The 23,311-nt window shown below is 41.3% G+C and overlaps 1 protein-coding gene across 2 annotated transcripts in view; it reads right to left on the bottom strand.

Annotated features, from left to right (window-relative positions):
- The window catches only part of APMAP (adipocyte plasma membrane associated protein), a 78,021-nt gene that overhangs the window by 41,555 nt on the left and 13,155 nt on the right, over positions 1-23,311 (bottom strand). For both annotated transcript variants that reach the window (XM_089669780.1, XM_089669781.1), the window contains exons 2-4: positions 17,264-17,380; positions 12,644-12,759; positions 8,330-8,422 (exon numbers count right to left, since the gene is read on the bottom strand). In XM_089669780.1, coding sequence (XP_089525906.1) covers positions 8,330-8,422; positions 12,644-12,759; positions 17,264-17,380 — 326 coding nt within the window. The remainder of the gene's footprint in view (positions 1-8,329; positions 8,423-12,643; positions 12,760-17,263; positions 17,381-23,311) is intronic.

Genomic DNA, 23,311 nt, shown 5'->3' with positions numbered 1-23,311 from the left:
ATGTTCCTATAAAATAACATCTGGGTAGCAGTGACCATAACATGATTTCATTTACTATAAGCTGTAAATAACAAGCGCATGCTTGCAAGATAAAAAACATTTTTTTTTTTTTTAAGAGTGCAAGTTGTCCAAGGCTGAGGGCTGCTCTCCAAGCTTTAGACTGGAAAGGAATATTGTCATTAAAGAACAGAAATAGGAATGTTTCAAATCGACCGTATGCAAACACACTACAAAATATATTCCCAAAGGCAATACATTTAAAAGGCAAATATAAAATGTATGTGGCTCACTTCCAAAGTTTAAAAAGACATAAGAATAAAAATTAATGCCATCATAATTTGAAAGTTACAAAAATATAACAGAATATGTAACAAGGAAAACAATGCCTAGTACACACAAGATGAGACTATGTCGGAAGAATGATCGTCCGTTTTCTTTTTGCATGGTAGTCTCCATATTGGAAATGAAGAGCTTACTCAACTTACAAAAATTCTGGTATGACAGAATAGAATTTCGGAAGTGATGTCATGTATTGTATTTTCAGACGACTACTGTACTGATTAAATGAAAATCGTACAATCGAACAACAATTTTTGCGCTTGTCCATTCAGTTAGTTATTCAGTCACATGAACTGTCATGATCGGCTCTTAAAAGCTGTATATGAAAATTTTCATATGATTTTCTTATTGTGTGTATGGGCCTTAAGACTGCAAAATGACAGGTTGCAAAGGAGTAGGGCACCCCCCCCCCAAAAAAAATTATTCAACTATATTAATAGTGGAAAGGTCAAATCTGAGTATATGGGCTCTTTACAAGATAACTTAGAGTTGGTGACTGGAGACAAAGAGAAGGCAAATGTATTAACCGCTTACCGACCACCCCATAGCATATGTACTGCTACAGGGCGACCGCGCTGTGCAAAATCACATAATTATACATGACTTTGCATTTCCGGATGGGGGTGCGTGCGCTGCCCTACCTGTGCTGCTATTAGCTCCTGGGGGTGTCAATCATCGGGTCCCAGCCGAGACTCAGCAATTGTTGGCAAAGCTGAGAGGGGAGAGATCTGTGTGTAAACAACACAGGAATCTCTACTGTCAGCATGTGCACAGTGCTTTCTATCTCTCTGCACAGCAGAGAGATAGAATGCAGCAGGTCTCCTTAGTAAAACGCAACACAGTACACAGTCTAATCACTCCCTAAGACAGTTAATCTTTTAATCGCCCCAGATGTTAACCCCTTCCTGCCCAGTGTCATTAGCACAGTGTCAGTGATTTTTATTAGCACTGATCACTGTACTAGTGTCACTGGAGATGTCAGTAGCAGTTAATCAGTTCCCATCTAGTGTCAAAATGTCTGCCTCAGTCCCGCTATAAGTCACTGATTGCTGCCTTTACTATTATAAAAAAAATAAAGAAATACAAATTCCAGTATATATACACACCGCTATTTGTAGATACTATAACTTTCATGTAAACCAATTAATATATACTTACTGGGATTTTTTTAGCAAAGACATGCTAAATCTCTTACATTTTGGCCTAAATTTATGAAGAAATTTAATTTTTTTTTATTGGATATGTTTTATAGCAAAAAAATCAAAAATATATATATATTTTTTTTAAATTGTCAGTCTTTTTATTATTTATTGCGCAAAGGTAATCAAATACCACTGAAAAAAATCTCTATTTGTGGGGAAAAAAAATGACAAACATCATTTACGTACAGAGTTGCATGACTGCGCATCTGTCAGATAAAGTAACGCAGCACTGTATCGCAAAAAATGGCTTGGTCGGGGGGGCTTTATATTCTGGAGAGCTTAAATACCTTCGTCACCTCTGTGTATACAAAGGACATTGGGGGAACTCAAGTCCATAATGGGGATAGTACTTAGCAGGACTTTCAAATAGCCTTAAAAAGAACAATGGCTCAAAACTGATATAGTCCAGAAACATTTAGACAAAACAAAGGTGAATGAAGCACCTGGACCCTATAGCGAACTCATGTGTCTTCAAAGAGATGAGCTCTATTCTGAAGCCATTGTTTCTAATTTTTAGAGACTCGTTAATGATTGGGTTAGTACCCCTAGACTGGCGCAAGGCCAATGTGGTGCCTATATTTAAAAAGGGATCAGAGTCTTTTCCAAGTAACTACAAACTGGTTAGCTTAACATCATACATTCTCAGAGGATAACTGGGGAAGTCAATGACAGAGAAGGCCCTGGGTGTTCTGGTAGATCATAGACTTAAAATGATCCTGCAGCCTTCTGGGACCTATGATGTGTCCCACAAAGCCGCGGCAGAAGGAGGGGGAGGCCAAACTTTCGTTCGCATCGCCAAGGAGAACTGATCGGAAGTAGGAACGGGTACCTGTCAAAACCTACTACCTGCTCCCCCACTCCAAAAAAGTGCAAACAAGCGGAACAGTTGGAGGGATCCAAGACCCTGCAAGGACAAAAGGCCACCCTACTAGTACTTTAGTACTCTAGTAATAATCAGATAGAGGCTCCCCACAGTAGCTGGTCCTTCCCAAGAACCACGCTTTTAGTCTCACTGCAAAGCTGACCCTGCCTCTCTGAGATGCTGAGGGAGGGAAGCACAAAAATGTATCTTCCCTCGCTTGACATGTTCATGAACCCAGGAGACTGTAGGAAAAGAAGTTAAAAGGAGCATGTGCTCACAGCTGAGCAAGGAGAATAAATGGGCATCTGCTACAATGGTATTAGAAGCTAGCAAGTAGAACAAAACACTTATTCTATATGGGTAGGCTGTTCAAAAGGGCATTTCCTCTTATTGTGTTCTATGGTTGATTATATTCTACTCTCTTTCTCATTCAATGTAACAGTCTGCTGTATGACAAAAGCCTCAGATATGTCACCCATCAAAGCATTACATTTAGAAAAACAAATATCTAAGACAAACGAGCGCTAGATCTGTGTAGTGGAGCAGCTTAGCATAAAAGGGTGAAACCTCAGAAAACCTCTTGGGATGACATCAATATATAAGAAAACAAGCATGCAGCGCTCCTATATGATATGAGGTAAACAAAATACCAAACACATGTATGTTACTTCGAATTTAAGATATATGCATATAAATGTGCAAAATAGTGCATAGCGCATGTAGCTATATATCGCCGAGCATGGATAAATTCATGAATGGATTTCCAAAGTTACAACGTGAAGATGAGTGACAGTCTGTTTATAGCAAACATCAAAATATTCGTGACATCAGATGGTGAAGAAATGAGAATAATATGCACTAACCAGATAGCGCTATAAAAACGCATGTAGATGATGAAATCATCTAGGTGTGAGCATCTGGACCCAGGTGCTCTGATTATGGGAACATCTATCGCAGCATTACAACAGGATTTCCAAATGGCAGAGCTATGATTGAAGACCACCGGAGGGAGCCAGCAACCAGGATCTCTTCAGACCAGGTATCCCAAAGTATATAGTATGTTCGCCGACCACCAGGGGCAGAAAGAGCTCAGAAGAATATCCAATAGTTTCCTTGGGGAAAATTGGCTCAAGCAGAAAAGAGCCAAAGGACAAAAATATTCTTAAGAAAGCTGCCCTCAGTGACTTTCTATCCACGTGGACCCCTTATGTCTGGCCAGTGGGCCTTTGTTTGCATATCATGTGAGTTATATTTTATCATTTCTCTGATAATCCTGAATAAAGTAATGCTGCACTTAGATATTTTTGTCCATCACCTACATGCGTTTTTATAGCGCTATCTGGTTAGTGCATATTATTCTCATTTCTTCACCATCTGATGTCACGAATATTTTGATGTTTGCTATAAACAGACTGTCACTCATCTTCACGTTGTAACTTTGGAAATCCATTCATGAATTTATCCATGCTCGGCGATATATAGCTACATGCGCTATGCACTATTTTGCACATTTATATGCATATATCTTAAATTCGAAGTAACATACATGTGTTTGGTATTTTGTTTACCTCATATCATATAGGAGCGCTGCATGCTTGTTTTCTTATATATTGATGTCATTACATTTAGAAAGCTAAAAATGGAAGACAAAGCTATCGCAGGTTTTGACAGCAGGTGAGATTGATGTGTGTATGTGTGTTTGCTTAACTTAGATTACTTTTAACACTGCTCCCTTGCAAAAACACATATACCTTTTTGCTGCATTTTTACTGTGTTTTTGCCATGTTTCCGATGCGTTTTGCATCTGTGAAAAAACAAAAACCATGTGACTCAAAAATGCAACCGTGGGTGCGTTTGTGATGCATTTTTCTATTCATTTCAATAGGGAGGTGTGTTTTTGTTACTGCGCCAAACATGTACAAAAATGCAGCAAGCAGGACTTTCAAAAACGCAACAGACCCGCAACTGACCAGTGTGAAGAGTTTCATAGGATTTAAACATCATGCGCTTTTCTTCTACTTTTGTAATGCAGAAACAGAATAAAAACAGATCAGGTGTGAAAGCAGCCTTAATAATAAGGCCCCATGTATTCGGGACACTTCTGAACGATGGAAACTGACTGCTGGAAAACGTAGGTTAAAAAAACTCTTTTCAGCCATGTTTGCATACCGCGTTTATGAGCGTTTGCGATTGGAAGCGGTTTTTTAAGATAACCTCAGGATACCTTCCAAAATGCCCAGAAAGCACTGAAAAACAGTAAAAAATTAACTATTTCAGACATTTTGAGAGAAATAGACAGAGCAGAAGCAGAGAGAGCAGTATTTGCTGAGATTAGCGGTCTTTTTTTTTAATGTGGTGTTTGCATGTGTTCCAGCTCATTTATGTGCAGAAATTATTGCAGCAGTGTTGAACATATTTTTTTTTCATGCAAAACCTCAAAGTATGGTGTACCAGGTCCATTTGAGTACCGGGAAAACACTTTGCATGCATTTTTCATGGTGAAAAAAGGCTCTGGACAGCATCTGGAAATGGAAGAGTTAAAAAAAATTTGAAATGCCTATAAAGCGGTTAGCTGCGTTTACAAGCGTTTTGCGTTTGAAACGCTGATAAAATCTATTGCTGAATGCAAGTTTTCTGTGTTCAAAAAAACGACTGTAAACTCAACTGCCTGTAAACGACGATGTGTACATGGAAACATAGAAAAACATTAGGGTTTCGAGTTCAAGGGCTGCTGAAAAAAAAACCGCTGAACGCTGAACAGCTCCTAAAACATGAGTTCATCAGCTGCAGGGTACATGAGCCTTAAGAGTCATCTGGAGGCTAAATTTTATGAAGGTGTGGACTGGTAGCAGTCTGTGAACTGCAACTTACACATACCAGCTATGATTGTCATTTGATGCCAACTTACAATTTTGTTTGAAATTCTCAATACCTACTAACACTAGTGCACAAATATCAGTGCAGGCCCTGATAAAAACCTACATATTTTTAACAGTCCTCCCTCATAAGGCCCACACTGATCTTGTGATATTTTATTTTGCCCGTCAGGACGTGCTTGACGATATGTAAGGGGGTAAATTCCATTTCATTGTTTATGTCCGCTGGTGATTCTTATAAATGTTCCACATTGAAGCTCAGTCTAATGTATTTTGCACATCTTAGGCTTCAAAGTGCATATATTTAGGGCTTTTTGCCCATAACTGTAGCTGTGGTTTTATCTAATTTTGTAATCTGTGGTTTGAATATCACCTTTGTACTGATGGTAGTGAGTAAGCTCACACTCCTAAAATTTGTTACCACTCCCTTTTAACAATGTAAATACTAACATATCTACAGCATACATGATAACCTGTGTTGTGGCAAGACCATTCACAATTGTTCACGGTTTCTCAGCAATCATAATCTCCCAGGTGCAAGGTTAAGCTATGTTTCCATCTGTGACTATAAAATAAATTCAATTACAGCACATGGCTGCAATTATGCAGCACACAAATGAAAGCTGTTCATGTACCTCAGCCCCCCCCCCCAGTTATTCTGCTTCTAACTGGATTCCTAAAATTTGATTTGTTTCAGTAGTACAGTATATACATTAATAGGTTGCACAATGATGAGATGTAGCTCCACCTTCCTGCATTGAGAAAGACATTTAATGTGTGGTGAACAGTACTATTCTGAACCCCTGATGACATCATATTTGTGGAAACGCATTTGGGTGGAGACAGACATGCTTATGTCACCACGTATGTTGCTGCTGATCAGAACCTGGACTACTTGATTGAATAGCACTATCTAATAAGCGTGAGCGATGAGGAGTAAAATGAGTAACACTATTCAGAACAATGATGTATCACACATGAGTTGAAGAAATTAGTTTTCTTTCATAATATATACATTAATATGGAGAAAATAACGAACATGAGAGTCTAATTTTTACTACAGTAGGTTATTGTGCAAGAAAAGATGGTAACTGTTGTGGATATAAACTGTTGGATCTCAGTATCAGGTTATTTATTTTATTTGTTTTGCCTTTTTCATCTCTGATTAAAAATATATGAAAACCTCTCTTTGTAAAACAACCCATTGAGTTTAAAATAGAAATGAAAGGCAAAACATTTGTATATACCTATAAAAATATTATAAATACCCTTTTTCCCTATTTTTTTGTGATCACAAACAATCTGTTCTTAGCTGTATAAAAGAGCTTAAGGAGGAGAAACAGCAGTACACTGATCTTCCGATTGAATGGCTGTTTGGGGAAGGGGAGGATGTCAAGAAGGACAAGTCTGATCATTGGAGTGCAGGCTGAGTTCCAGCAGAGTCGGAACACTGTCCACGCTGTGCTCACATGCAGGGGCGCATTTGCCGTGAGGCAATCAAGGCGTATGCCTAGGGCGGCACTTTTCAGGGTGGCGGCGTGCCGCTGCCACCCCCTTCCACAGACGTGGCACTTAGGACAGGGGCTGTTATGCATCTTACCCGTGTCCCACTTCGATTTGATCCGATCCACGAAGGCGCTGCTGGAGGAGGGGTAGAGAGGGTGTCTGATGTCCTCATTTGCTGGGTGGATGATCATGGATCACAGATGCCAGTGCGATGTGGGTGGGAATTTTCCTTCTGGGTGACATGCCAACCTGCCCCTCTCTTATCTAGCCACACCCCGGGATCATAGGGCGGCCTATGGCAGCCTGTCCCTCCCTCTGCAAGCTCTGCCACCGCCACCAGATCTGTAGCCCAGGGAAAGCACACAGGCAGAGAGGAGGAGCCGAGCGGCAGCACGAGGAAGCTGACGGAGTCGGTGAAGAGGAGGAGAGCGGCCAGACAAGGAAGACAGCTGATCGGTAAGTGTCTGTGCTGTGCGGCCGGGATCTGGGGAGAGCAGACGGTGCTGCTGCAGCCAGGTATGCTGGCTGTGGATGGGAGAGGGAGGGAGCCCGGGCTAGAGGAAGGGTCAGCAATGTTACCATCATTGGTGTTAGTGGGAGTAATAGTGCTCCATCAGGGAGACCTAGGTTCCGTTAGAAAAAGAGGTGAGAATAGACAAAAGAAAGAGGGAGGAAAGAAGAGAGGAACAGGAGGGGGGTGGGACGCATGGACTTAGGCGGCTGTCAAGTTCGCCAAAGAGATGGTTGGATGTTGGTATGTGAGCCATGGGCTCCAGATTTTAAGAAATTTTGCTTGGGTATTAGTAAGAATACTAGTCAATTGCTCAATAATAAAAATGCCATAAAGTCGAGATTCAACTTCTGACAAATGGGTAAATTGTTTTGTTTTTTTTCCACGCCTTAGCAATTGTAAGTTTAGAAGCTAGTAGGACAAATTGGACCAACTGGAAATGATACTTGGTAATGCTCAAGGGTTTAAAATGTAAAAGCGCCAGCCAAGGGTCTGTAGCAAGCGTTCAATGTAAAGAATGCAACAGCAAGAAGACCCTGGTCCAGAAGTGGCCCAGCATGGGGCATGCCGTGTGGTCACTTTTTCATAGGAAAGCAGAGGGATTGGCAGGAACACCAGGAATTTCACACAAAGAAAGCAATACAAAGAGGACAGCATACTTTTTCATACAAATACATGGTACAGCAGGCACATATCAGCAATATGAAATTTTGGGTTTACATATTCTTTAAAACTCTGTATAGCCCCCACATGCTAGAAGTGAGGGAACTGTGTCAGTTCTCTGGTTCATTCAGTTGGGTTTGTAAATGTCAACAGTTTTCTTTCTGGTAAGGAAAAAAAAGATTGCCCAGAAAGTATGTTAAAGGAGTTTAAGGGTCTACCTGCCAGATGAAGATAAGAATATATAATATTCCTATGCAATATTTCTTATTTACCCAAGACAAAATACATTTTTTTTTTTTTACACATTGCTTTTCAATTCTGACCATAACAATTATAGAAAATATGTTGAAAAACCTATAGACAGCCTTACCACAGGGAGGTGTACCCAGTCTTGCAATGGTGTGGACTTTGTCATCTTCGATTTTCACAATCTGCCCATCAGCAGTACCAGTATACAGGACATCTAAAAGAAATGTTAATAAATACAAGAATATGGTTAAAGTCAAAACAATCTTTACAATTCCCTTCACTGAGAGTTCCAAGAATTCTCTCATTATAGCGTATGCATTCACAAATACCTTATTTTACTTTATTTCCTACGAACACTAAAGCAAACGATTTACAATGAGAGGTGTTGATGGATCTGAATGGGTTTTCAGGTATATGACTAACGTAACTAGGAACTAATAATCTGAGGTGGCAGATGAAAATATATCATCAATTATCCAGAAATTACCTACAAAGATGACTACATGTTGAAAACCGGGACAAAAATCTCTTAACTTCAGTATTATTAAATTTTTTAGAAGAGTCTGTGTGCCTCTTCAAACACCCCTAACTTATCACAACAGTTCTGAAATTCTGATAATGCAGAATTATAATTGCTAGAAAAAAAATAATTATCCTAAAAACCAAACATTTCTAGTAAAGGATCGGTTATTTCAACTTTAAGGATTCTGGAAAACTAAAGAGTAATTTCACCTAAAAACCTTAGTTTATGTTTCAGATATTAGGTTTTGGATATAATAGTGTTACATCATCTGTTGAGCTTTTATTGTTGATAGTCTTCTACTGGGGAAATTTCTCCTCAAATTCTCTACCAAAAAACACGAATTAAAAAGGAAATCTTCCCAAAGAAAGGAAAAACTGTAAAGTTTCTAACTCTTCTCTAGTCTGCCCTAGGCTAAAGGAAGGTTTTGGTGACCCCATTACAAGGGTAATATTTTTGCTGCCCACAAATGGGCTTTAAAGAATATGAAGGTAAATAGGCCTATGGTGGTAATATCCTGGAACAGAGTGGGGCCTCGCATCCAAAACTGTTTAGAATAACTGGAGAAAAAAAAGGAGGTATTACCGCTGGACTTTAGAGGTGCTCCAAGAAGTATCGCACAAGACACTATTATAAAATATAAGAGGTATATAACCTCCTTTGTAATCTTTATTAGTACACAACGATAAACACAAAGCAATTAAAAAACCTCAACACAGGAGCAGCAATTAGTCATACACAATAGTTTGATCCTATATTGTATTGTAATAGTCCTGAAGTATTGAATTGAATCAGATTCTATTCAGCAGTGGATAACTGTTTTTCTACATGTTTTGCAGAATATTATACCTGCTTCCTAAGGAGGACTAAAGCTGCTGACTGCAGATAAAGCATCCAAGACAATATATCAACAAATACCATTTAAAATATATGCATAATTAGTGTGAACTGTGGTAGAACTTCATACATACAGACAGCCTGTATGAAGATGGTACCAGCACAGAGACACCGGGAAATAGGGTCAGATTAGACAGGATGGAGACCGCCCAGTAGGTCATCCCGATATGCAGGAAATGTGTATCCCCCACGTGTAGATTTGGGGGGCATATAGCAAGGCCCACACCACAGCCCCAACAGGAAACACTCAACTTATAAAGGTAATACACATTAAACCCCATATTTGTCACTATCCATCACAAAAACAAGGGGAACGTGGAGATTATTTTTACACATAGTATACTATGCTCACCTAAACTAGACCACTTATACAGCTATGGATTCCATAAATCCAAAAACTTTAGTGCAACTCAAAAAGGAATAGAAGAACAATTAGGCGGGGCTCAGCCATAATGGTAACATGAGTGTGAGATCTTCCAGAGAAGAAATGGTGTATGATGACTTCTTATTAAGCTGGGAAATGGGTACATAGGATGAATTCCCCAAATCTGAAAAATATATACCAGCACACTCATAGTACAGAAAAGGCAGGAAAAAAAAGGAGGCAAAAATAGAAACAAATATAAATCATAACAAATAACAGGCTGTCACCAGTAAAAAAAAAAAAAGGGATAAAAGCTTACCCCTGCCTATTTCCAAGAAAGGCTGGTCACTTTTGCTGCATGCAGGTATGACCGCTCTCCCAGGGGTTCCGTGAAACAGGTCCCAGATATAAACTCCCCCTCCCCTGGAGTGCCATCGCCAGGTAATCAACGGCATGTGACGTCATCTCCAGCTGGAAATCACCATGGTGTGCATGAACGAGCGGTCAAAACGGCCACCAGGCATGTGTACCGCCCAGTTGGTATACTGGCAAACGTGGAATACACAGCACATGGAAAGCCAAGATGGTCGCCACGTATGTGCAGTGACGCTGGCAGAGAATCGTCAGTAGCAGTCCGCTGAGCACACGTCCCAACCCATCTACGCTGCTCAATAGGGAATGAAAGACAATCACCCAAATAGCCGGGAAAACCACCCGTCCATCGCCAATAGTGGAGCACGTAAAGGGGACCCTGCCCCCTAATGAAGTGAGACAGCACCACAAAAAGGGACAAAAAACCCCCCCAAATGATGACAATGCACCACCTCAGGGGGACATATACTAGTGAGGTCCTAACACCTGCAACAAAAGGTGTGGGGGACCCAAGTATCTCTGCACATCCCGATGACCAACTGTGGATGGGCTACATCCTCTGAAAGGAAAAAAAAAGGTGGAAATTTGTAATGACAAACCATCGAGTCTACATCACTGACCATTAAAGAAAAGATTTATACGAGAGCATCTCATTGAGGCCCAGCTTTATGTTTGCTGCCAGGCTTTATGTTTGCTGCCAACCTTTCTATCCAAAATGTTTCTTTTTGAAGAACCAACCTGTCCCAATCTCTTCCTCCTGGATACCTCTTTACCATATCTAGGCCCATGAACTGAAATATGAGAGATCAAAATTGTGCTTCATACCAAAAAGTATTGGGACATCCCTCCAATTCATTGTATTCAGGTGTTTCAATCACCTCCATGGCCAAAGGTGTATAAAATCAAGCACCTAGGCATGCAGACTGCTTCTACAAATATTTGTGAAAGAACGGGTCACTCTCAGGAGCTCAGTGAATTCAAGCATGGGACTGTGATAAGCTGCCACCTGTGCAATAAGTCCATCCGTGAAAGTTCCTTGTTACTAAATATTAGACGGTCAACTGTTAGTGGTATCATAGCAAAGTGGAATCAACTGGGAACAACTGCAACTCACAAAGTGATAGGCCATGTTAAATGACAGAGCGGGGTCAGCACATGCTGAAGCCCACAGTGCGCAGAAGTTGCCAACTGTCTGCAGAGTCAATAGCTAAAGGCCTCCAAACTTCGTGTGGCCTTCAGATTAGCACAACAGTTCGTAGAGAGCTTCATAGAATGGGTTTCCATGGTCAAGCAGCTGCATCAAAGCCTTACATCACCAAGTGCAAGGCAAAGTGCCGAATGCAGTGGTGTAAAGCATGCCACCACAGGAGTCTAGAGCACTGGAGATGTATTCTCTGGAGTGACGAAACACGCTTCTCTGTTTGGCAATCCGATGGACATGCCTGGGTTTGGTGGTTGCCAGGAGAAAGGTACTTGCCTGACTGCATTCTGCCAAGTGTAAAGTTTGGTGGAGGGGGGATTATGATGCGGGGTTGTTTTTGACCCCTTAGTTCCAGTGATGGGAATTCTTATAATGTGTCAGCATACCAAGACATTTTAGACAATTTCATGCTCCCAACCTTGTGGAAACAGTTTGAGGATGGCCCCTTCCTGTTCCTACATGACTGCGCACCAGTGCACACAACAAGGTCCATAAAGACATGGATGAGTAAGTCAGGGGTAGAGGAACTTGACTGGCCTGTAGAGAGTCTTAACCTTACCTGATAGAATACCCTTGGGATGAATTAGAGCGGAGACTGTGAGCCAGGCATTCTAGTCCGACATCCGTGCCTGACCTCACAAATGCACTTCTGGAAGAATGGTCAAACATTCCCATAGATACACTCCTAAACCTTGTGGACGGCCTTCCCAGAATAGATGAAGCTGTTATAGCTGCAAAGGGTGGGCCAACTCAATATTGAACCCTAGGAACGAAGACTGGGATGCCATTAAAGTTCATGTGTGTGTAAAGGCAGGTGTCCAAATACTTTTGGGAATATAGTGTACACTTTAAGGTGACCATATGTCAACAGCATACTAAACCACGGGCCTCTGGTGATCTTTACTATGCAGCCCCATGAAGCAAACATCTTTCTACAAACTATCCTTTACAAAATTTCAGGACAAAGCCTTTTATGAATCCTCTACAAATGCTCGCCCCATTTTCATTCATTTTCAAGCTATGCCTGCCCCATATTGTTGATACCAAGAATAATGATCAAAAACCTAAAATGATAACTCACCACCAATATTTGCAATGGATTCTGGGCCTGCTAACTGGCCCTCATACAGGCGCTCAGCTTTTCTCAGCTTAAGGTTTGCCTCTAGGGCACCCATCATTAGAGGAGGAGTTTGGAAACTGAAAAAACACAAACAAAATAAATTGGCAAGAGGTAATTATAACAATCCTGTATTCAGTGTTTTGACGCTAAATTTCTATTTAGTTTTAGACATAGTCTTTTGACTAAAATGCCATTTTAGTTTAAGTTGTATTTTAGTCATCTAAATTGTTTTAGTGTTAGTCGTATTTCAGTCGACTACAATCTCTAGACATTTTAAATCGACTAAAATATCCTAAAATCTTCAGTACATTTTAGGTAACTGAAATAATTTTAGTCCACTAAAACCTAATGGGTTTAGTTAAAGTGTAATGCATTATTTAAGCATTTCTCTAGAATTTTCAAACTCATATGCACTCCTGAAGTAAAAATCTAATAACATATTGTTTATGATATTAAGGTTATTGAATATGCACTACAGACACAGATTTAGCCGTTGTGATATATAAGGTCTTTATAAACACAAGCAGGTAAATGTTCCTCCCTCAGGATTGACAAAATAATTGTTCAGGACAGATTTAGATCCAGTTCAGGAAAGGTTTAGATCAGGTTCAGGACAGGATTTTTCATACAGCTGCCAATTCTGTGACTAGAAAACAAACCGTGCTAAAATTGTATTCAAAACTGATGACGTGCGATTCAGAAGGTTCTCATAGAAGTTAATGAACCTGTAACTTGCATCTGAATCGCAGCACACTGCTCAGAAATTTGCACTAAAGTCGCACCTTGGGTGCACTGAATTTATGTGAACAGGCACAACAGAAATAGAATTTCACATGTCATGCAAATTAGATGCGGTTCAAATGCATCCAATTCGCACATATGTGAACTGGCCCTCATTTTCATTTAGTTATCATTCGTTACAGAAAATTGGATCTGCCTTTTGTCATAGTTTTCATCAATTGACGAACACTCGATTTGATTTTCGTCTAATTTTGATCATTGAAACATGCCACTGATGAAAAATATGATGAAAATATTCTAAATTAACACAGCCTGTACCACACAGAGGTGTATGAAGGCTGACTAAATTCAGTTTGTTTAAACAAGGGGGTGGAATATCTGAACTGGCATTCCTAATGTCAAGTGACATTACATTAGCAAATACTATCTGTTGTCTCATGAAGGTTTCAGCTTCATGAGACAACAGAGAGTAAACAGCAGTGAAAGTATGATCACGTTGCCAAATTATTTTTTTTTTACACCACTATACTCTGAAGAACACACACTCAGACTTTCTGATTGTGCATGTTTTTGTGTTTAGGCCTATAAAGAAGGTGGTGGTGGGAGGGACGGAGGGAGGAAGTGGGGCCTGACACTAGCAGGTATTTGGTAGAAAGCTGCTGCAAGTGACCAAAAGTGATCCAACAAGGCAAATGTTACCTCTACTGTGGTTGTCAGGTGCTGTCCACTGTTGCCCATATACCTTAGGCTGGCCATACATTATACAATTTTCTTATTACATTTCCTTCCTACAAATTCAAAGTGTTTAGGTTTGACCTAAAATTATGGTTTTGGGAATCTAAATGAAAATTGTACAAGAAAATTGTATAATGTGTGGCCAACCTAAGAGTAATCCAATCAAGCAAAGCAGATAATCAGACAATGCTCATCACGTCTATGGGTACATGTACACAACAAGTCAAACCAAATGTTTTAGCAGTGACATTTTCTAGCCCAAGCCAACGCTCTCTTTTTCGGACTGACAAATCATATACTCTATTTATCAGAGGCCTAATGGACACATTTGCTATAAAGTAGGAAATCAAAATCCATCTGTTTTTAGTGGTTGCTAGCAATTTGATACTGCCATTTTATATCTCTTATTACCCCCTGGGGAAATATTCCCACAAAATTCTGAGTTTTCCCAAATACCACAGCCAGTAAAAAGCCATAAAAAGGTATCACACTGCCCAGGTGGATTCTCTATAATGCAGAACAAGCCAAAAGACCTTTTTGCACATGATGATTCCCTTGTGTGTTTTGGATGGTGCAGACAGAAAAGATAGAAAATCTTTCTATAGGAGCCTTTGGGAAAAAAAAGAATCCGTGCCAGCCTTAAAGTGTTACTAATCCCAAGACCCTGCATTTACTATATCTGCTCTCTGACATGGAAATGCAATTATTATAGTAAATATAAACTGCTAATTACCTTTTCTCATCAGCAGTTAGAGCAGTCTTGTGACTTTTATCAGTGTTCAGCAGAGCACTGGTTAAAGCTTGTAGGAGGACTTTTCTTTCTGCTCTAGGAGGATGCAGAAACCCTGACCTCTGTCTGGACAGTGCTTATTGGCCCTGTGCTGATCACATGCACTCTCCCAAGGAAAAAAAAAAAAAAGTCTCTAACAATACACACTGAACTGAGCATGTGCAGAGTGTCTCCACACTATATGTCTTATAAGAGGATAAGAGGGGGACACTGGAAAAGGGGAGGATCAGAGAAGTCAGGATCAAACATCCTTTTTACACAATGCGGGGGATTAACCTCTTAGGTTACACAGTGAGTATAACAAGCATGCTTTACTGCATATACAGACTGATTTTACTGTTGCGGGTTTAGTAACACTTTAAAGCAGTATTAACCACTTCAGTATGGGCACTTTTATCCCCCTCCTGCCCGGGCAATTTGCAGCTTTTAATGCTGTTGCAAATGACAATTGCGTGGTCATGCAACACTATGTCTCAAAAAAATGATACAAATTTCATAGGAGTAGACACAGACAGAGCTTTCTTTTGGTGGCATTGCACCACCACTGGGTTTTTTTTCCCAAACAAATGAAAAAAGAGCAAACATTTTGAAAAAAAAAATGTTTTTTCTTTCTGTTATATAATTTTGCAAAAGTACTTTTTCTTCTTCACCGATGTGCTCTGATGAGGCTGCACTGATGGGTATCGATGATGTTGCACTGATGGGCACTAATGAGGCTGCACTGATAAGGTGGCATTGATATGCTGCACTGATGGGGCTGAACTGATAATTGTTGGTTATGTGTTATAGAAGACACTGGTAGTGATGAGGCAAAATTATGACTTTACTTGTGTGGCTTAAGTTACAAACATACAGAGCACATTGCAGCAGACATATTACAGACACATTAGTTCCTGAAGAGATGATAGAGAAGAAGAAAGTATCAGCAAGTTTTACACATACACAACTAGTAACCTTTAGTGTATAGTGCCATCTACTGGTCAAGTGATATTAACACAGAATACTGTATATAGTACATTATAGTACATGCTGTTGCATTCCCAACAATAATCAGGGCACTCATGATCAGTGTCCTGATTATCAGTGTTAACTGTGTACTGACAGTCTTGCCGGTAAATGGCTTTCATTTCCTCACACAGAGTGTGAGGAAATGACTGCAGATAACCGGCAAGCCTATTTACATGTGATCAGCTCTGATAGGACATTCAAAACAACATTCATTTTCGGCCGCCCTGAAAAGAAAATTTGAAGCAGGAAGAAATTTTTTCCCATACCAATTTCCAAAAGTGAATATGGTTTTTGATCGTGGAATTACATTCATCCCAAAATTGAATGTTAAAGGTGAATGAAATTTCTGTATTAAAATTTTTGAACAAATGTTTGTACAAACATTCATATGAAAATTCTCAAGTGGGGCCACATTTAAAGTTAGCGAAGTGAATGCTAATCTAAAAATCATAGATTAAAGTACAGGGGGTGGCAACTGTTACGTGCAGATTACATACTCCTCTCAGTACTTTTGTCTGCCACTTGAAGGTCAATGAACATTTTTGTGACATATTGTCACTTTGCCTACTTCCACATTTGTCAGGTTTTCCTGTCGACATGTATGGGTGCTGGAAGATTACAACTTGAGATGCATACAGGGCATTTCCAAGGCATGTTTAAATCTAATTGGTGGCTGTGAAAAGCCTCTTAAACTGGCCATACATGGATTAAAATTTGGCCAGTTCAGCAGGGACTGGCCAAATTTTGATCTATGTGTGGGCAGGCTGGTTGTTATGAAGCTGATCTATAGCCAGGTTGTCAGGTGTTTCCTGATCGATCAGTGCCACTGGCTATAGCCAGCAGCACTGATCAGTGTATTCTGACGGAGGAGGACATTTCCCCACAGTCAGAACACAATAGCACAGCAGGAAGGATTCCCACATCCACCTCAAATGTGTGTATGGGGGAATTGGGTCTTTTTTTTTGCTTATCCTGCTGGTTGAATGAAAAAAAATGAAGCACATACGGGCTACCTTAGTACTGAGATTTTCTGTGTTCCGGCAACATCAGCAGCTCTGCATTCTAAAATCCAAACTACAGACAAAAGGGAGAGGGGTGGACTACTGCTCCTGTAAATTCTTGATGAAAAAGAGGGCTGCTCAGCAGGTAGGCTATGTTTACTGTACAAGTCTCAGGGTTTCATTTGTAATTTTGAAATGAGTATCAATTCAACCCAACAATAAAATGTCTGCTGCCGTTGAAAACTTTAACATTCTGCCTTGTAGAATAAAGACAGAAGCAAAGGAAAAAGTATAATCTTGACTTACATTAACGTCTGAGGCTCTATGGGGCTCTCTAGAAGACAGACTGCTGCCAGTGAAGGTATGATCAGTGTCAAGGCCAAGCATGTGAAGGTGACACGGAACACTTTGCCACTGTATGTGCTGTGGATCAAAAATATCATTATTTACCACACAGGAACAAAGTAGGATAGACTTGAAAATTGCATTTTGATAAGCATGAAGAATGAAATGTAAAACACATTTATTAAACTAGCAACACAGTTCTGTTTACAATAAACTCAAATAGTAATAATAATTTAAAATGGTTATAAAGACTGAAGGTGTTTTACCTTCATGCATTCTATGCATGTAGTGTGAACTGGCCCTAAAAGATAAGCAGTAATATCTTCTTTTAAAAAAAAAAAAAAAAGAAGAGAAAGACAAATTGAAGCCCAACCCCAGTTAAAACAGGTATGCAACATGTGAATGTACTGAGAATTATGCTGACAGGGGGATAGGCATCTACAGCATGCTGGATTAATGCTTTTAGTATTTTCTGAGTCACAAACCATGAAACAAGTTTTCAAATCGCAGGTTCACACTTGAGCGTTTCTGAGTGCGTTTTCCAGTTTGCAGAAAAGCACTACAGTCTACTTAACATTATTTATTATAGATCTAGTTCACATCTGTGAGTTTTGTGTTTTTTGTACAATAGACTTCAATGAAGCATCAAAAACACAAGTGCTGCATTTTTTATGCATTTTGAGGGGTTTTTTTTATGCGACTTAGGATGTTTCCAACTTTGATACAACTATGGATGGCTGTGACCTTTATGCAACTTTTTATTTTGCTAATAAAAAAGTATGACAGTTTTCATCATGTAGTGTCACTTTGATGTGACTTTGAGGCTATTTTAGTGCCAAAGAGTGTAAAGTCACATCAAAGTAGTGCAGGAAACTAATGTATCCAAAGTCACATGTTAGGGTTATGGTTAAGGACAAATGTTAGGGTTAACATTTTATATTAGGGTTAGGGGTTAGGGTTAAGGTTAAATGTTAGGGTTAGTATTAAATGTTAGAGTTACAATGCTAACCCTAACATTCAACCCTAACCCTCGCCCTTAACCCTAACATGCGACTTTGGACACAAAGTTGCATGAAAGTCTCATCTGAATGTGACAGTTTTGGGGGACTTTGCAGGGGCACAACATGGTTGTTAAGGTCCAGTCCTTTTTTTCTTATTCGGCGCTGCACTATTTCAACTGGTAATTGCATGCAACTGGTCATGCAATGCTGTACCCAAACTAAATTTATGTCCTTTTTTTCCACACAAATAGAGCTTTTTTCGGTAGTATTTTATCACCTGTGGGCCTTTTATTTTTTCGTGCTCAAAAACACTAAAGTCGGAAACCATAATGGGTTTCCATGCGAATGGTCTGGCATGGTTTGAATTTGGGTGGGCGGTGACAAATTGTTGTGCACATAAATTGCTTTGATCCACAATCAATGCATACAGATCTTCCATGAAAAAACAGCTTCAAAAAAATCAAGGGGACTATTTAAATTTGCTGTTTCCACCTGATTCCAGGTTGGGCAGTGAAGGGAAGTACGGGTGTTGCAGAATTTGTGGGCTGCCAATCAGGCTTTGCAAGCACATCCGGAAGGATACTAGAGGCTCTATGGGCCTGTGTGCGAATTCTTGGTGGCTGCGGGGCACTACTTGTGCTCGCCACTGCACCATCTTGTACTGCACTTATGGAACTCGCCACGTCACCAACTGATACTGCAGTGCTGGTATGTGAAAGACCAAGATGTACTAGGCCGCTAGTGCTCGCCAGTTCACAAAAAAAGGTAGAACGGCACTAGCACTGGCACACTGCTGCATGAGAGTCAGCATGCAATTGTAACATCTCAGCAACCTGGGAATGGGGTCGGGTACGCCTGATCTTATCAGGGACCTCTTCTCCATCATCTGAGCTACCTGCTGTCTACAGGTTCGTATTCTGAGGCCGATTGTGTCAGTGAGTCTTCCCCTTTGTTCTCACCTGACATGCTTAGAATCCTGTAGGCCTCTTCACTAGAGTACCTTTCCACTGACATTTTGGCCACTAAATTTATAGGTACCTAGTGCGACTCATGGGAAAAAGAGCACCTGGCTGTCAGGGACTGCTTGAACCGCTACAAAAAAATTTACCGGCAAGTACTAACAGAGATCAGCCCTGATACTGCAAACCCTGCAGGTTTGTGTGTAATGTATCAAGTGACAGTGATCTACTGACACTGCACTTGCTGGGGGAGAAAGGGGGGCATAAGCATAGGGGCTAAACACAGGTGCTGGCAGGTGCCGGGGCTGATCCCACTAACACTGCGTTTTTGGGGACACTATACAAATGTGAACACTGGTATACTGCTGATCTGATCAAAAATATTGATCCGCACAGACACTATACTAGCAATGGAGGTTTATTGTGTATATGAGCGTGTTCCTGGCAATCAAGGGGTTAAATATGATTACTGGTGTACTGACGGGCAATCTGATGCTATCTGGGAGGGGTGCTAACTGACACTAATGCTATCTGATGGGTGGCGAATCAAGGAGTTAAATGTGTCCTAAAGTGTTCTGTGTGCAAGTGTGCTGCTTTTACTCACTGTGTTGATTCTTCTCTCTCTGGGACAGAATGTGCCCAGAGAGAAGATTTCATCACTTCCTGTACCTGTGTAACTGTAAACACAGGTACAGGAAGATCCCTGATAGGACAGGGATCGATCATCCAATATAGGCCGACCATCACTGGCCTAAATTGGATGATTGATCCCTTGGGGATCAAATCACGGCACCAGCAGTAGCGCGTGTGCGCCCCCCCCCAGCCTGCGAAAACCGCGGGACTGCAAATCATGTGATTTTGCACATCCGTGCCACCCTGTAGCAGTATTTCTGCTATAGGGAGGTTGGGAAGCAGTTAACAACCGATCGCTCATCAGCTGTCAGCAGGATTCCCCACTGGCAGCTAAATGTAAACAAAAGAATGTCGGCATTAAAAAAAATGTTTATTTAAAACATTTTTTTTAAAAAAGGCTCTTTGGTTCTGGTAGGGATTTTAAGGGGAACCCCGTGCCAAAAATGTTTAATTGCATCCAAATCACACCCATCCAAAGTCACTTAAAAGTCAATACTTTCCTATTGGCAACCCCCCCTTTGAAAACGCATCAAAATGTGTGTTAAAAAAAAAAATGCAAAAAACGCACCACAGCACGTGCCAAAAAAGCACATCAAATCGCAACATGCAGAGGCGTGAACCTAGCCTGACTCTGAATTTCCCAATCTGCAGTTTTGTTGCAGATAAGTGACAAAGTACAGAATCCACCAGATCAGAGAACGCCAAGCAATAAACACTTCATTCCTCATGCACACTGGGGTTTAACCACTTGACCTCCGAAAGGTTTTACTCCCTTCATGACCAGGGCAGTTTTTGCTATTCAGCACTGTGCTACATTGACCGGCAATTACGCAGTGATGCAACACTGTACGCAAATTACATTTTTATAATTTTTCACACAAATAGGGCTTTCTTTTGGTGTGTTTTTTTTATCATCACTGGGTTTTTCATTGTTTATTATACAAAATGAAAAAAAAAGACCAAGAATTTTGGAAAATAAAAATTACATTTCTATTAAAAAACATATCTAATTTCTTCATAAATGTGGGCCAAAATGTATTCTGCTACATGTCTTTGCTAAAACAAAAATCTTAATAAGAGTATATTGATTGGTTTGTGCGAAAGTTATAGCGTCAACAGACTATGGTACATACTGTATACTGGAATTTACACAACTATAGATGCTATACTGTAATGGCAGTGATCAGCGACTTATAGTGGGAATGTGATAGGGTGGCGGGCATTCTGCCACTAACAGATGCTATCTGGGAGAGTCGCTGACATGGACGTCACTAGTGACACTAATACAGTGATAATACTGGCTGAGAAGGGGTTAACAATGAGGTGCAATCAAGGGGTTAACCGTGTACATAATGTGTAATATGTGCTGCTTTTACTTTACTATCTGGCTATTTTTCCTCCCTGGTCTTCAGGGAGAAGTAACAGCCAGATCGCCGTTCCTATGCACACAAGAGTTGTCTGTGTTTGAAAACACAGAACTCTGTGTGTGATTGGACACAGCCGATCAGCTGGTGTCAGCCAAAAACAATGGCTGAAATCTGATGCCAAACTCGTGCTGTGTCCAATGACAGCACATGCATGCCCCAAACCAAGAAGTAAGGCCCGAAATGCAGGTATGGGATAGTCGCTGTTATGCGATCTGCTGCGGGTGTCAATTAAAAGTTAACAAAACCTCAAAAGCAGGTCGCAGAATGCAGTGCAGGTATGAACACTCATGCGATCCAATTGCAGTGCAGCAAAAAAAAAGTGCCTGCATCTTTTTCGTGCGGATGCGGTGCAATTTGAGCCATACAAAATGATGGGATCAAATCGTACCGCACAGAATCGCATGTGATTTCTACAAGAATGCAGTGCAACTCCTGTGCGAATCACATGCAATAGGACAGTGTGAACCGCGCCTTAACACATAACACAAGATGCTTGCTATTACCTGTGTTAGCCAGAAAACCTCCTCTATGCTCTGAAAATTGTTTCATTTCAATATTAGAAGCTTGACTTTCCCAACTAAGCCCCAACAGTAGCCATGAACTTTACAACCCTTACAGGCCAATACTCTCACACTCTCATGGATGATAGTTGTTAGGGCTTAGACCTGAAGTCAGGCCTAGGTAACACATTAACGTGGAACTTTAGTCAGAAAATGAAGCCATGCTATATCACTTCATACTGGCCCCTTTTGCAGGTATAGCTATTGTGAGGTGTAGCTGGGACAGAACACACGCAGAGAGCAGGAGTACACACAAGGCTTTTATTGAAAGACAGCGAGGAGCACATGACCGGTATAGCAGAGTTCTGGTAGACAAAGGGTAAATCCGTACACAGGCTGGGCACAGCAGGGAGACAGAGTTTTGGCAGGCAAAGGGGTTAAATCTGTAGCACAGGATTGGCACACAGCAGGGATGGCAGAACTCCAACAGACAAAGGGTTAAGTCCCTAACACAGTCTGGGCACAGCAGAGAGGCAGAACTCTGGCACGCAAAGAAGTTAAATTTGTAGCACAGGGTTGGCTCACAGCAGGGGTGGCAGAACTCCAGCAAAGGGTTAAGTCCTCAGCACAGGGTTGGCACACAGCAGGGATGGCAGAACTCCAGCAGAAAAGGGATTAAATCCGTAGCACAGGGTTGGCACACAGCAGGGATGGCAGAATTCCAGTAGACAAAGGGTTAAATTCTGAACACAGGGGTTGGCACACAGCAGAGAGGCAGGCCTCTGGCAGCAGTGGAGAGGGCTTGTGCTGGAGAGAGCTAGGGGCCAGTAGCAGTGACATGGCAGACAGACTCCTTGGAGGTCCAGGGGTCTTGGGATGGAGAAGGGGCTGTGGGGTCTGGCCGCAGCACAGGACCTTTCACAGCACGGCCGTAGGGGGAAGGAGAACAGTGAACAGGGGGAAAAGTGGCGGTACCCGGGCCTCACTCTGGCATTTATCTCCGGAGCATGATTCTATAACATTGGCAGAAAACACAAGCCCTGGCGTTGGTTTGCTGGGCCAACACGCCATGCCCACCTCAGCTCCAGCCACGCACAGGAAGCGTGGTCTTTGTCTCCAGCGAGCATGGAGCACAGGAACATCGGGGCCGCGCTGTGCTTGCCAAGATAAGGGAAGGGGGCGATCGGCGACGGGCATGTAGCCTGCATGTGGTAACTTCTCGAGCTCAGCCGAGGTGAGATGTTGAAGCGCTCAGTGGGCGGGGGGGCAGTTCCCTGGTACCCAGCACACAGATTATGTGGGCTAAATGCGGGTGCCGGGGCAGATGATGGGAGCAGTGGAGTGTGCAGGTATGGGGGGGGGGGGGGGGAGAAGGAGGAGCAGGGTAGCATGGGGTACTGTGACAGCTATGTAAAACAATAATAATATGTGCCTATACTGTATAACCACTTTAACACTGGGTACTTTCACACCCTTCCTACCCAGGCCA

This window comes from Staurois parvus, unplaced genomic scaffold (assembly GCF_062004578.1).
Source record: "Staurois parvus isolate SC_StPar_1 unplaced genomic scaffold, SC_StPar_1.0 ptg000081l, whole genome shotgun sequence".
In the NCBI taxonomy this organism is placed as follows: domain Eukaryota; kingdom Metazoa; phylum Chordata; class Amphibia; order Anura; family Ranidae; genus Staurois; species Staurois parvus.
Note: the sequence above shows the minus strand (reverse complement) of the source record. Positions and strands in the feature narration are given on the sequence as shown.